The sequence below is a fragment of the Ceratotherium simum genome, chromosome 36 (assembly GCF_057802395.1).
Source record: "Ceratotherium simum simum isolate JZ-2026a chromosome 36, ASM5780239v1, whole genome shotgun sequence".
Taxonomy (NCBI): domain Eukaryota; kingdom Metazoa; phylum Chordata; class Mammalia; order Perissodactyla; family Rhinocerotidae; genus Ceratotherium; species Ceratotherium simum.
Window position 1 is genome coordinate 1,151,232 of NC_141935.1, and position 14,338 is coordinate 1,165,569.

The 14,338-nt window shown below is 55.5% G+C and overlaps 1 protein-coding gene across 1 annotated transcript in view; it reads right to left on the bottom strand.

Annotated features, from left to right (window-relative positions):
- The window catches only part of LGR6 (leucine rich repeat containing G protein-coupled receptor 6), a 111,452-nt gene that overhangs the window by 9,902 nt on the left and 87,212 nt on the right, over positions 1–14,338 (bottom strand). Inside the window, exons 7-14 of the mRNA XM_004438949.3 lie at positions 8,801–8,869; positions 6,683–6,754; positions 6,454–6,525; positions 5,145–5,213; positions 3,908–3,979; positions 2,376–2,441; positions 968–1,039; positions 479–550 (exon numbers count right to left, since the gene is read on the bottom strand). Of these exons, the coding sequence (XP_004439006.1) occupies positions 479–550; positions 968–1,039; positions 2,376–2,441; positions 3,908–3,979; positions 5,145–5,213; positions 6,454–6,525; positions 6,683–6,754; positions 8,801–8,869 (564 nt within the window). The remainder of the gene's footprint in view (positions 1–478; positions 551–967; positions 1,040–2,375; positions 2,442–3,907; positions 3,980–5,144; positions 5,214–6,453; positions 6,526–6,682; positions 6,755–8,800; positions 8,870–14,338) is intronic.

A 14,338-nucleotide genomic window follows, 5' to 3' on the forward strand; every position in this document is an offset into this window, starting at 1 on the left:
GATGCTATAGCCTATTACACACCCAGGCTCTATGGCACTAATCTTAGGCACCACTGTCGTATGTGCGGTCTGTTGTTGCCTGAAACATCTGTGTGCGGCTCATGACTGCAGAGCAGTGCTCAGGCCGGGCCTGCTGAGTGCTCAGAGACCCTGGCTCCCACGTCCACCACCATCATCCGTGTTGTGAGGCAGTTCTGGGCCAGACAGCCTCCTTTCTAGTGCAGGTGGAGGCTGGGATGGGGCCAGGGCACCGGGGAGGGCTGAGCCGCCCGAATGTCAGAGCCTCAGTAGATGACGTCCCAGAGTCGCCGGGCCCCATGGCCTGTTATACGGACTGTCAGGAGGACTGATTAGGCTGGAGCCTGTCTCCCCAGGGTCTGTGGTCACACATTCACACGTCCCCGCTCTGCCCCTGCTGGCCAGCTCACAGTCCCGACTGGTCTCCAGTGTCCAGGAGGACAGACACATGGGCACTTACAGCTTGACCAGGGAGCGCAGGGTCACGAAGGCCTCGGGGTGGATGGACCGGATGGCGTTCCAGCTCAGGTCCCTATGGGCAGAGGGAGTGTGACAGGAGGGGACAGTGACAGTGGACAAAGGGCACAGTGAAGGACTCATTGTCCCTGTCCTGGGCTCTCCTTCATCTGCCCCCATCTGAACTGCCCCAGCAGCGGTACCCTCAGCCTTTTGGGGAAGGTGCCTGCTGCCTGGCTCCTGACCCAGCTGTGGCCCCAGAAAGAGGGATGTGGGGATCAGGGGACAGCTTGGCTTAGAGCCCCATGGTCCCTTGGGAACCAGCTGGAGAAGTGGCCTGAGAAACCATCTGGAGGGGGAGGCCCCCTCCTCCTGTGTGTGCTGAGGGCAGAGAGGCCGTGTGTCACTGACGTGTGTGCTGTGGGTCTGAACTTGCCGGGAGAGGGGCACGGAGGGCCCACAGGGGCCCACCCTGGGTGCCGCAGGTACTCACAGGGCTCTCAGGGAGCTCAGCTGGCTGAAGGTGTCAGCTCCAACTTCCCAGATGCGGTTGTGCTGGAGGCCTCTGGGGCAGAGAGAGAGGCTGGATGAGCCAGTAGGCTCAGGCCCTGGCTCTGCTCCACACCCCTGCACCCTGGGAGGAAGAAAGGAGAGCCCACCACTTCTCCTGGCATGGGAACAAAGGGCCCAGCCCGCAGAAGTCACCGGAATTAAAGGGAGCACAAGGGGATCGGCTTGCCTTGGGTGAGTGGGTCAGGAGACAAAGCCATGAAACCATCCCTGTGGCCCCAAAGGGAGTCAGTTTCCAGGGTTCCCGCCGGGTCTGGCTCCCAGCCCAGCCGACCTCGCTCCATGGGTCCTCCAGACTCTTATCCAGCAGCAGAGCACCACCCAGCCCGTGGACGGCCCCAGGGACTGGCCCAAGCTGGGAAGCAGAGCCCAGTGGGCTGGCTATCTGTATGGGAGATGGACCCTGGGCATTGGCACTGTAGAAGGCTCTCCTTCCTTTGGCATCTGGACAAACAGGATAGACCCTCGCACCCCTACCCTGCTGTGACCCCAGAAGGCATTGGCCTGCCTGGGATCAGGGGACAGACACAGGAGGCCCTGCCAGCTCAAGAAAATGGAAGCTGCGTGGAAAGAGCTTAGAGAATCTTTTTTTTTTTTTTTTGTGAGGAAGATCATCCCTGTGCTAACATCTGCCAATCCTCCTTGTTTTTTGCTGAGGAAGACTGGCCCTGGGCTAGCCTCCATGCCATCTTCCTCCACTTTATATGGGATGCCGCCACAGCATGGCTTGCCAAGCGGTGCGTCGGTGCACGCCCAGGACCCCAACCAGCGAACCCCGGGCCGCCGCATTGGAGTGCACGCACTTAAGCACCTAACCGCTTGTGCCACCGGGCCGGCCCCGTTAGAAAATCTTTTAAGTGATGTTTTTTCCTTGTCAAATTTGAATTCCAGGTTTCTTCTGTGTGTGAGTGTGTGTGTGCATACACACGCACGTGTGTTTATGGGCTGGGGAGAATGAGGGCGTGTGCTCCGTAATGCAGGGCTCCTCCAGTCCTCTGATGCCCCCCTGGCCTAGCCCACCAGGCCCTGCTGTGGCCCTGTCCCTCCGCCATGGCCCTGTCCCTCCACTGCCCTAATCACTACCATATTTCTGTGTAGCTGTTAACCCCTAAGGAGCCACCTTGAGACTCCTTTTGGGCGCCGGCTCCTGAGTCCATCATCTGTGAGTGCTGGGAAGCTCATCCAGACCTCTGCTGAGCCCCCAGCCCTAAGCTCTGGGTTCAACGAGCCCAGAGAAGGGAGAAAGGTCAGAGTGTGCTTGCTGACTCCCCCCACAGACCTGCACAGAGTCTGACTGGCACGCCTTCCCTTCTCCCCTACCCCAGACTCACATTTCCTCCAGCTTCTGACACCTATGCAGGCTGGGCAGCTCCTCAATTTGATTATGAGACAATTCCCTGGGGAAAGAGAAAGAGCAGGGCTGGGGTGCAGCTGGGGGCTGGGAGGACCCTGCAGGAACACATCTGTGACATGCCTCACACCAGGGCACCCGCTTGCCCAATCAGACTTCCCATCACTCCCTCCCGTACTGAGTCCCACCCTCACCACAGGGCCCGGATGGGGCTGAGCTGGTGCTTTTCCAGTAGGGCTGCCTCATCCCTATGAATGCCTGAGGGACCCTTGGAGGGTCCTGGGGGAAGGGGACAGAAGGTGAGGGGGCGTGGAGATGAGGAAAGAGGCAGAGTGGGGTGCAGGGGCCCTGAGACGCCAGCATTTCTGAGTACTCTGGTCAACGTCAACCTGAGTGAACGGCACCGGCAGTCACTGTGTATGAGCTGGAGGGAGATCAGAGCTGGCCTCAACTCCTTTATTAACAGACAAGGAACCTGAGGCACAGAGAGGAGACAGGCCCTGCCCAAGGACACACTGCCAGGCAATGTGGAGCCCAGGCCTCCGGATGCCCAGGCTAGTGCTGTTCCATGTGGGGTGTCGTCTCCCCATCTTGAGTGAGGGGATGGTCCGTGCAGAGGAGCCTCAGAGACCAGCTGGAGTCAGGAGAGAGAGGAAAAGTCCCCCAACCTCACAGGCCACTTGGATACCCCATGGCTCCAGAAGGGGCGAGTCACCTTGTGTAAGCAGAACAGTAACGCCTTGGCTCAGTGCCCACTGTGTGCCAGTGCCACGTGCAGGCCGCTCAACAGACGTTCCTCAGCCTCACAGATTTATCCTCATTCTGCTAAAGGACGCTAAAGCTCGAGACGCTGAAGAGTGAGTCCAAACTCACACAGCGGTAAGAGCCAGCTTGGGGGTCTAGTAGTTAAGATAGGGTGCTCTCACCCCACGGCTGGGGTTCATTTCCTGGTCAGGAAACCAACCCCCGTCTGTCGGTTGTCATACTGTGGTGGCTGTGTGTTGCTGTGATGTTGAAAGCTGTGCCACCAGGATTTCAAATACCAGCAGGGTCGCCCATGGTGGGCAGGTTTCAGCAGAACTTCCAGACTAAGACAGACTAGGAAGAAGGACCTGGCCACACACTTCTGAAAAAATTGGCCATGAAAATCCTATGAATAGCATCAGAGCCTTGTCTGATATGGTGCTGGAAGGTGAGAGGATGGCACAAAAAGACCGGGCAGGCGTTCTCTCTGCTGGACACGGGGTCTCTAGGGCACCAATGGAATCCATTCGATGGCACTAAAAGCAAAGTAGGTGGCAGAGCTGGGCCTCAAACCCAGGTCTGACCCCAGAGACAATGAACAAGAGAGGATGACCCAGGCCCTTGCAGGCAGGTCCTCAGCAGCAGCCCACGCTATCCCTTTCTCCAGGAAGAGAAGTGACCAAGTGGGACAGAGCAGGAGGGGCCTTTGCCAGTCCATGGGAGCGAGGGCACATGGCCAAGGCTGGAGAATGCTCGTGAGCCACTCACAGGACTCGGAGCCTGGGCAGCTGTTGGCACATCCCCGGTGGGAGCAGCTGGATGCCTGCGCGGGTCAGGGTCCTGCAGGGAGAATAGAGATAGCGCTGGCACCAGGCCTCCCATCTCCAGCTCTGGGCCTGATGCTGACATGGGAGGAGAAGTGGCGGGAGGCACAGGGCAGGGGCGGGGCTGTGGAGAGAGAAAGCAACAGCCCTGGCACCTGAGCACAGAGCTCCCCTGGGACTGGAGGAGGCTGGGGGGCAGCAGACAGAGAGGGACATGGCCGAGGGGCTCTGCTGGACAGACGGTGTATGCATGCCTAGCCCTGCTCGCCCACCATGTCCCCACCTATAGTCTCATAATGGTCTCCAGCAACACAGGGTCTGTAGGGCAAGGACTAGAATCTTCTCTGCTCTCCTTAGAGAGGAGCAATAGCCATGGGCAGGCAGTCAATAGAAAAACGCCCCCAGTGGAGCCATGGGAACCAAGCACAGAGTTTGTTCCCTGTACCTTGGGGAGGGAGGGGATGGGAAAGAGGGAAGGCCCAGGGGCTGGGGTTGGGAGGGCTGTGGGGCAGGTTGGAGAGTGAGCTTGGCTTAGGGACAGGGTGCCCAGGAAAGACCCAAGGCTATCCTTGGGGAACTATTACTTCCCTCATGGAAAATTTTCCCAATGCCAGGGAATCTGGGGGAGAGAAGAGAGGCACAGAGGGGCATGCCCATCCCAGCCATAAGCGAGCCGCGTGACGCGGGACAGGACAGCTGACTCCCTGCTGTCACTTGGGGTGTCTGCCTGATGGTTCCCCTCATTCTCTGGAGTGCACTGAGGGTCTGCTCTGCTCTGACACCCGCTCCCCCTCTATAGGCTATTATAACAGGAATATGAGAAAGTCCTTGCTGGGATGAAACTTCAGGAAGGCCAAGGAGATGGGTTTCACAGCCCTCCTCCCCATCATGGGTCCTCGGCGCACCCAGGGCCCGGGGTCAGGAACCTGACATCGGAGCAGAGTGAATGGGGGAAGGCCAGCCCCTCACCCTGACCACGCACCCAACCTTGTGGCAGCAGTGTCACATCAGGAGATGGCCACGGCCTGGGGCTGAGCCAGGGGACCTCTGGGCCAGGCTGGAGCCAGCAGCAGAAGCAGGCCAGATGAGGGGCAGGCAAAGAACTTGGACAGCCTTAGAGAGAATTGCTCCTGGGGGCGAAGCTGGGGCCAGAGGAGGTGGAGGCGAGAGTAGCCACTCACAGGGTCTCCAGGCTGGTGGTGCCTTTGAGGTCGGGGAACTCCGGGATGGCTGCGGCACCGTTCAGGGATCTGGAAACAGAAGCCACAAGCTCTGAAGGGTAAGGATGGAGCATCTCACCATCCAGCTCCAGTCCTCAGAGCCTCCCCTCGGATCTCCCCCTTCTGGGGAAACGTCATCCTCCCCCAGCCTCCCTCCAATCACCTCAGCTCTCAGGCCCTGCTGGAGGCTGCACTGGGCTCAGCAGGGTCCAAGCTGCCCTTTTCCTATCTGGCTCAGCCCACCCTCCCCAACAGAGCCAACAGCCTTGCGCTCAGGCCCTGCCGAGCAAACAGCAGAGGAAGGAACGTGGGGCTGGGCTCAGTTTAAGGCAACAGCTTGGGGGTTTCTGAAAAAGTCCTTGGTGCTCGGGTTTCTTATTAGAGCTGACGTAGTGTCTCCCTAAATTTTCACCTCAGGGCTTTAGTAGAACCTCTCGTTGGTCCTCTTATGCTGCTCAGACTGAGGGCTCCCCCTCCCCACCATCCCCATCTCGGTGAGGACATGGACCACATGGGGCCTGCGCACAACAGGAGCGCAAGGAAACGGGTGTTGTGGACCCGAGGGGGCGGTGTGGGGTCCATAAACAAGCCCGAGCAGGACCTGAGCCTCAGAGGCCATCTATAAAATATCCTAACACCACCACCTCACAGGTGTAGGCTGAAGATGGAGTGTGGTAATGGACACGCACATGAAGTGTGTGCTTTGAAGATGTTGGTTACGCCACTGTGACGCCATACCCTGAGAGTAATCCCAGGAGGCTTTTTGGAAGGAGTGGGACTCGGGCTGGGAACTAAAGGAATGGCAGAGAGAAAACGAAGGAAGGTCTTCAGGCCAAAGGTGGCCCAGCAAAGGCCCCGGGACCCACGCTCTGAGGCCACCGGAGAACCAGACCTTAGCCAGGCCTTTCTACAGGTACTTAAGGAACAGCCAGCATGAGCAGGTCTGCAGAGGCCAGATCAAACTCCGTGATTATGGAGAAGGGCCCTCCTCACCCGTTTGAGATGGGAAGAAGCCACAGGGAGGTAGAGGGAGACGGTGGAGTGCAGACAGATCTGGGAACAGACCTGAGCCAAGCGGAGGCTGCAGCCCTGAGGACCGTGCCCTCCAGTAGGGGCCGTGCCCTGCAGGTTGGGGTCTGCAGCCCTGAGGACCATGCCCTCCAGTGGGGGCGTGCCCTGCAGGTGGGCGTCTGCAGATGGAGGCGGGGGCACAAGGAGCAGTGAGGGTGGGAGAGGCCCAGGCCGCCGCAGCCTCCAGGAGCCGACTCACAGCGTGTGCAGCTTTGGCAGGTACTGGAACGCTGACCTTCCCACAAACTGGATCGGATTATCGTAAAAGTGTCTGGAAGAAGAAGACCCAAACACCCAGTTCTGTTCTTTGGCGCTTTCAGCTGTGACCCGTGGAGACCAGGAGAGAGCGCCCCTCCCACGGTCCTGCCCCTAAACCCGTCCTCCTCCCCTAGACCCCACTCAGCACCAAGAGATGGAGAAAGACTCACATGGTCTGCAGCAGAGGGTTCCCCATGAAGGCCTTTTCCGGGATGGCCTTGATGTTGTTGTTATGGAAGCCCCTGGAAGACAGCCCCGGGGTTAAGTGAGGACTTGGGGAGAAGGGTGGAGAGGGAGGGACGTGGAATTTCACGGAGCTTTCTGACAGCCGGCCAGAAAGGCCGTGAGACCAAAGGGACTTCAGCCTGGGATTCCAGGTTCAAATCCTGCCTTTGACTCCTCCTTTGCTCAGTAACTCATCATCTTTCTTCCTAACACTTGTGGTGGTAAGCCTGGAGAGTCCCAAAAAGAAAGCCAAGAGGGTGTGGGAGGAGGTGGAAAAAACAGAGCTTCCAGGGGCTCTGGGGATGGGGGATGCTCCTCAAATGGAGGCTAGCTTGGCCTCGAGGCCCTGAAACTGAGGAGCACAGAAGTGCAGTAGCAGCCGGAGGGATGCGATGCCAAGTGGGATGTTGAGCGACTATGGGTGGCATTATGGGACTGAGGCACCTGGCTGAGTGTCTGGGGCTCCGGAAGACGGGAATCATGGGTTTGGTTAGTTGGGGAGAATATCTGGAAATAAAAGATGAACTGAAAAGTACATAATCCATGCTGAGCAGGCAGGCCCCTTTCCTCCCTTTCTCTGGAGATTTCTGGGTTCTGCCTGTGTCTTCCTGGCTCAGTTCCCTCTCTCTTTGCCCTGCCCTCTCCTCGTTACCTCCATCTCCAGGCTCTCACTCACAGGGTCCCCTCCAGCTAGTGCCTCCCACCCAGGCCGGTTCATTCATTCATTCATCCCCTCGTTGCTTTTGAACACCTCCTCTGTGTCTGGTGCTGGGCTCTGCTCTGAGGGATTTTGACGTATATAAGACAGAGGCAGCTTTCTCTCATAGATGTAGAGAGAGAGACAGACAGACGGACACACCCCACACGCACTCCTTGCTTCTGCTAACCTAGGTCTCTGCTCTTTCCCCTAATGTGTTCTTATCTCTTGTCCTCATGCCTTTGCACACTCTGTTCCCTCTCAATTCATCAAACCCCTTTTCCTTCCTTCGCGTCCCAGCTCAAAGGAAAAGTCAGAGCTTGGTGACCCTTTGGAGGACTTCCCGTGGTTTCTCATTCTGACCCTTCCTTCCGGCTGGTCCAGCTGCTCCCTATTGCTACATGCATCTGACATTTGCCCCTTCAGACTTCTGGGTGGGGTAGAGGCGGTGGCATAAGGTTGGTACCACAGGTCTTAGGGGTAGCTGGAGTAGAGATGCCGTGCTGTCTGGGGCTCTGATCGTAGACATTAGTTCCCTCCCTCTGGCTCTGCTCCACCGTACAATGGCTCTTTCACTGTTTCCTAGGAGCCTCACCCACAGGCAGGTTGGTCTCCCTCCCAGAGTCGGCCCTCTGCCCACTCAGCTCCATATGTGGGTCTCTTCCTACACTGTCCTCTGTCTGAAATGCCTCCCCTCCTCCCCGTCATCACCACCTAAATCCCATCCACCCTTCCAGGCCAATCTCAGGATGCCTTAGCCCACAACGCTCCTTCTATGTTACTCTGGACTCCCACAATTGTTTTAGCTAATACTATACAATTTAGGGTCGGAATTATATACGACCCTAAACTGCCTTGTCCTGTTCCCTGCTTTACACATGTCACTCTGTGTCCTCAATGGGCCCGAAGGATCCTTAGGAACAGCTCGGCATAGTGGGTGCTCAGTAAATGCTAAAATAGAATAAGCGGTGGCTGTGGGGAACCAGAGCCAGCTTCTCGCCTCCCCTGTGGGGACAAGGTGCTGAGGAGTGACCCTGTAAACCAGCCCTGGTTCTTCTCCTCATTCATCTCTGGATGCACCCAACCAAGGCAAGGGTGGTACCAGGCCCAGCCTAACAGGAGGTGGCTGGTGCCACGTGTGTCCCAGGCTGGAAGTGCTCAGGGTCATTTCTGCTGATGACCCTCGGAGATGCTCAGAGCCAAGCCAATGAGGCTTGTGACTACTCAGACCTGCCCTGGGGGTGGGAGGGGCAGCTACAGTTTTCACAGGGACCACGGGAGTTGAGGGCATGCGGGAGGCCCAGGGCTGGCTTCGGTCCCTGCCCTGGGAGAAGAGGATGCCAGAGAAACCAGCAGAGGCACTCACAGTTCCTGCAGTCTGCCCAGGGTCCGGATGGCGACCGGGAACTCCCGCAGCTCGTTGTAATTCAGGTCTCTGGAGTGGAAGGCAGGGCAGTCATTAGCGGGGCCCTAACAGGGCATGTCACGGTCCTTGAGAAACGGAAACTTGGCTCTGGGGTTGGCCAGAGAGATGGTTTCCAGTCTGGCAGATCCAGCTGTCTATGCCTGGAAACACGTTTGGGATGCTCATTTTCTGTTCCTCCTGTATCAACCTTTAGGCTTGGAGCCTTCTGGCAGCAGAACTGTTTTGAGGGGACACTTAGGAATGTGGACACATGGAACTGACTCCCTCAGAAGAGTCCCCACTGGCCGAGGAAAATATCTCAAGCCTTTGGAGACATCAGTGGCTGGGGAGGGGCTGGGGGGAGAAGGGGGCCGTGACAAGGTGACACATTGTCACCAGCACTAGGGATTCTGGAAGGCTCCTCAGGTGACTGCCTTGGCTGTCTGTGTCCCCTGCTGTCGTCTTCTATACGAATGCACAGTGCTCCTTATCTTTGGGTGGTGGCATGACAGCAAGTTGTTATTTTCTCTTACCCTTTTCTGCATTTGTCATTCTTTTCACCATGAACACGTATCACATGTATAATCAGAAAACAATGGAAATAATTTTAAAAAGTGGTAGTAACCCAGTTGGCAAGGATGTGGGGAAACGAACATTCTAATAAACTATTAGTGGAAATTTGTGTATGACCTTTGAGACATAATTTGACAATATCTTTTCAAATTCAAAGATTCATACCCAGTTCCTCCAAGTCCGGGAATTTGTCCTACAGAGCAGCCTGCACCGGAGTGTAAAGATGCTGGACAACGACGCCCATCACAGCACTGTTCAGGCGGCGGGGCAAAGTGCTGACCCGTTCATGACCACAGCCTCACCCCTTCCACCCTCTAAGGGGTCTTCTGTGTTTGTGCCCTTCGTGGTGACAAAATAGAAAGGAGTCCCAAAGGCAGGGCGCCCCACCCAATGAGGAGGAAGGCAGCAAGAGTGGTTGGGAAAGGAGAGAAGAGCCATGGAAGACGTTCAGAGTGTGGGAACCCACGAGATGGGATTCCCCCCTCCACCCCATGAGAGACCATAGGAGACACCAGCTTTCAGAATTTTAAAGGTGGCTTTTGTTTCACTCAGTGGCCAGCAAGTTAGCGCCTGTGGAAAGGTGCCCGATTTTGGGGGGCTGTCCTGAGGCCTCTACTTCCTGAGGCTGGAGTGCACGTCCCAGGCTTTGGCAATGGTGGGGAGGCTTGCTTACGGTGTCCCTCTTGAGCCCCCCAGGATGACCCTGGCCCATCTTCTCAGCCTTGTTAAAGACACTCTTGCCCTGACAACTTTCCTGAGAGGACTGTCCCATGCCGGGGCAGGGGACGCACGGAGGCCCTTTAATTACAGAGTGACTTGGCAGGTTTTGTGGGTAAATACCATGTTAACACAGAAATAATGACAGGTTCCTCTGCATGACAGGGTCATTACACTTAATAGTCTGAGGTAGAGCCAGGAGCCCGGCCCACGGGCTGGAAGAGCCGTGACAAGCGTCTGGCAGTCAGTGAGCCGGATAATTGCTCCCCCCCCCGCACTAATTACCCGATTATGCTCAGACCGTACTGGTGATCGGGGTAATTACAGCGCAGGCCCATTGCTCCGCTCTGCTCCTTCTCGAGTGAATCGGACACCTTTCCCTCCAATGCATAAACCTTGATGGGCTCACAGATAGGCTCCACGGGCTGGTGAGGGGAGGATGTGGGCAGAGAACTTTCCCTGGAACCAGAGGCCCTGGATGGGAAGCAGGGAGAGTCTTCACAGCCCTGGGGCTCTACCATGGGCACAGAAGGTGCCAGGAACGTCGGGCTGGGAGAGCTGAGGACAGAGGCAGCAGGGATTCGCAGACGGACTCTTTCTGGTCTTAGCGTGCATAAACGGTTCACCCTCACATCTCGGTACCTACAGATCAAGTGTTCCCTGTTTAACTTGGTTCAGCTCACTTGGGGATTCTCTACTGTCCCTGAGGAGAACTGGATTTCCCTTAAGTAATATAAGCACATCTTCACTCAAGGCCTTAATATCACATCATCATCTTAACTCAGAGAATCGCACTGGTCTGGTCTCAGAGCTTTGCCTTCGATTCCATCCACCTGGACATGGCTGCTCCCCACTTCATTCGGGTCTCCACCCAATAACCCCTCATCGAGAGGCCTCCCTGACCACACTGTGTGAAACAGCACGTGCCTCTACCCTGTGTGGGAGAGTACGAGTGGCCACAAGTCTAATGACTTTACAGTATATGACTGTATCAAATCAACATGTACGCCTTAACCCTATACATCAGTTACATCCCAATAAAGCTGAAGAAAAAGAAAGTGGCTGCAAGTCGTTTGCAGCTTCTCCTATCAAGAGATGGCCTGCGCCTCCCCACTCCTGAGACTGGGCTGGTCTTGTGACGGGCACTGACCAACAGAATGAGGTGGAGGCGACGTGGTGCGACCTGGTCCTGAGTCACGGAGGCCTCGCAGCCTCTGTCTTATCTTGGACTGCTCTCTCCATCATGTAAGGAGGCCCGGGCTAGCCTCTTGAGTGACGAGAGCCACATGGAGAGGAGCCAGCCAGCACCAGTGCCCCAGACGTGAGTGAGACCTTCTGAGATCCTCTCGCCCTTGCTGGGCCTCCAGCTGACTGCGACCTCGTGAGGGAGCCCAAGGGAAGAGCCCAGGGGAAGAGCAGCCCAGAGGAGCCGGCCAACCCACAGATTCATGGGAAATCATCAATTGTTTTACACCACTAAGTTTTGGGGTGATTTGTTATGTAGCCATAGATGATGAGATGCCCCGCTTTCTTCTTCCTCATAGATAGAGCATACCAACATCTGACACACATTTGTTTGTCTATTTTCTTCCCACCCATCTAGAATGAAATTCTTTGAACATAGGAATTTTGTCTCTTTCGTATTCTAAACACCAAAATAGTACTGGCATAGTAGCTTAGCAAATACCTGTCAAATGAGTAAATAAAAGTTGATTAATGAAAAACTTTAACAGACTCTTAAGGAATTCTAGGGTATTTGGAGGTTGATGTCAAAAAGGCACTAGCCCATCCTGAGGGCCCTGTCAGGCTTGCACAGGCCACCGAGACCATGGGATGGTCCCCTGTGACTTTGCCGTCATGGAGCCTCACACGGTTCACTGCATCTCTGTCCAGGCAGCCAGATTGAGTGCTTCCAGGCCTCCCTGCCGGTTTCTGGTTGGGAGTTCTGCCAGGAATGGCCTAACAGACAGGGGAAAAAGGCACGTGGTAAAAAGCATGTGAACTAAAAGGCAATTTTTGTAGAGAAATGTGGGAGAGTAAAAACTGCAAATGTCAAAAAGAATTCTGCAGGGCTGGCCCCGTGGCTTAGCGGTTAAGTGCGCGCGCTCCGCTGCTGGCGGCCTGGGTTTGGATTCCGGGCGCACACCAACGCACGGCTTCTCCAGCCGTGCTGAGGCCGCGTCCCACATACAGCAACTAGAAGGATGTGCAGCTATGACATACAACTATCTACTGGGGCTTTGGGGGGAAAAAATAAATAAATAAAATTAAAAAAAAAAAAAGAGAATTCTGCAAACTACATGCCAAGGAAGTGCCCTGAATTCTCCCACTCGATGTCCACACAGATTCAATGCCCTGGGCAATTGCCAAAGCCCTGCTTCATTTGGTGCTGCATAGATGCCGTCTCTGGCTCTGACTGTCCAGGGGACGTGTCTCTGAAACTCTCTGCCCCGATGAGTTCAGCTCACTACAATGGATGCTTGTTGCCTGTAGAAGACAGGCTGGCAGTTTTATAAATCCTGGACTAACTGTAGCACGTCCCACTTCCGTGCACCTTCCATGGGAGAGAATCTGGTCGTACAGCCGCACCTCAAAATACACAAAGAATTCTGCTGGGTAAAGTGGAAGGTGGAGAAGTGGGTAAGAAACGTTCCTGTCTAGAAGGATGCACAAGACAACCAGATGAGTGGCCTCGGCACGATGCAGTAGGGCCTGGAGGACGCACAGAGCACCGGGGCCTTTGGAGTCTGTGGAGCTCACACAGAGCTGGGAGGGCCAGAGGGCTTCACAGGGCTGTGACCTTAGAACCAGGTCTTCAAGGCCGGGCGGGATTTCAGTGGGTAGAGAAGGAAGGGACAGTGGATCAGGCAGAGGGAGCGTGGTGTAGAGGGTGTGTGCTGCGGAGTTTGGAGAAGAACAGTGGTGTAGTTTGGTTGAGCGAGGGGTATATTTGGCGGGGAGGCTGGGCGGGTGTCTCCCCCGGACTGTGGCATGCGCTTATAACTGAGTCCTGCTGCCAGGTCGTCCATACGACAGCCTTGGTTGAGCACCAATTCTGTGCCAGGCACTGAGTGCTTTTCCCGAATGATCTCTTAATCCTCACGACAGCCTTGGAGGTAGACATGACTACTACACTTATTTTATAGTTGAGGAAAGTGAGACACAGATGTTAAATAAGTTGTCCCATCAGACCCAGTTATTAAACGGCTGTGGCAGAGACCACTCTCTGTCCACCAAAATCCAGACTCTCCTTCCTCTGTAGCTGCACTACCCAATACCACAGCCACTAGCCATGTGAGGCTATTTACATAATTAATTACAAGTTAATAAAATTAAAAGTTCAGCTCCCAGTCTCACTAGCCACACTTCCAGCATTCAATCACAACACGTGGCTAGTGGCTGCCAGACCAGCACAGATTAGAACATGTCCATCACCGCAGAAAGTTCTAGGGCACAGTCACAGGAGGAATAGCCAGGAGTGTAGCTACAGTGCATTTCCCAGCCTCCCTTGCAGGAGGTGTGGCCGTATGACCAGATTCTCTCCCATGGAAGGTGCACGGAAGTGGGATGTGCTATGTTTAGTCCAGGATTTATAAAACTGCCAGCCTGTCTCCTCCGTGGTCTCTCCACCTTCCACCAGCCGGATGCCAAAGACCATGAGGCCCTGGGGCTGGCGAGATCCCCAGGAGCCAAGTCCCTGAGTCACCCCATGGAGGAGGACCACCTGCCAAGAAGACACCCTCTGTGAATGTCACATGATCCAGGAATAAACTTCTCTTGTGTCTGGGCCATAGGCGTGTTTTGGCCCATTTGTTACAGCAACTTTGCCTACATTAATGGCTCAGCATCCCAGTCAGGACTCAAACCTAGGAGCTTGAGTCTGGAGCCCACACTCTTAGCTACTACATGGCCAGAAAGACCTTTTTACAATGCAAAGCTGACTGTCACTCTCCTGCTGCGGAATCGGAAAGGCTTCCTCGTTGCTTACAGAACAAAGTTCAAGTTTCATCATGGGCGGTGATGCCATAAGTTGTCTCCAGCTCCATCTGCTGTCCCATCTCGTGTGTTTACCCGTGTCGCTCACGCTGTCGACCTGAAATGTCCTCCCCACACCCTCAGCGGTTGAAATCCTAGTCGTCCTCTGAAGTTTGGCTTTGATATGCCTTTTGCATGAAGCAAGCCCCGTCCCTGCAATTGGGACGAATCCCT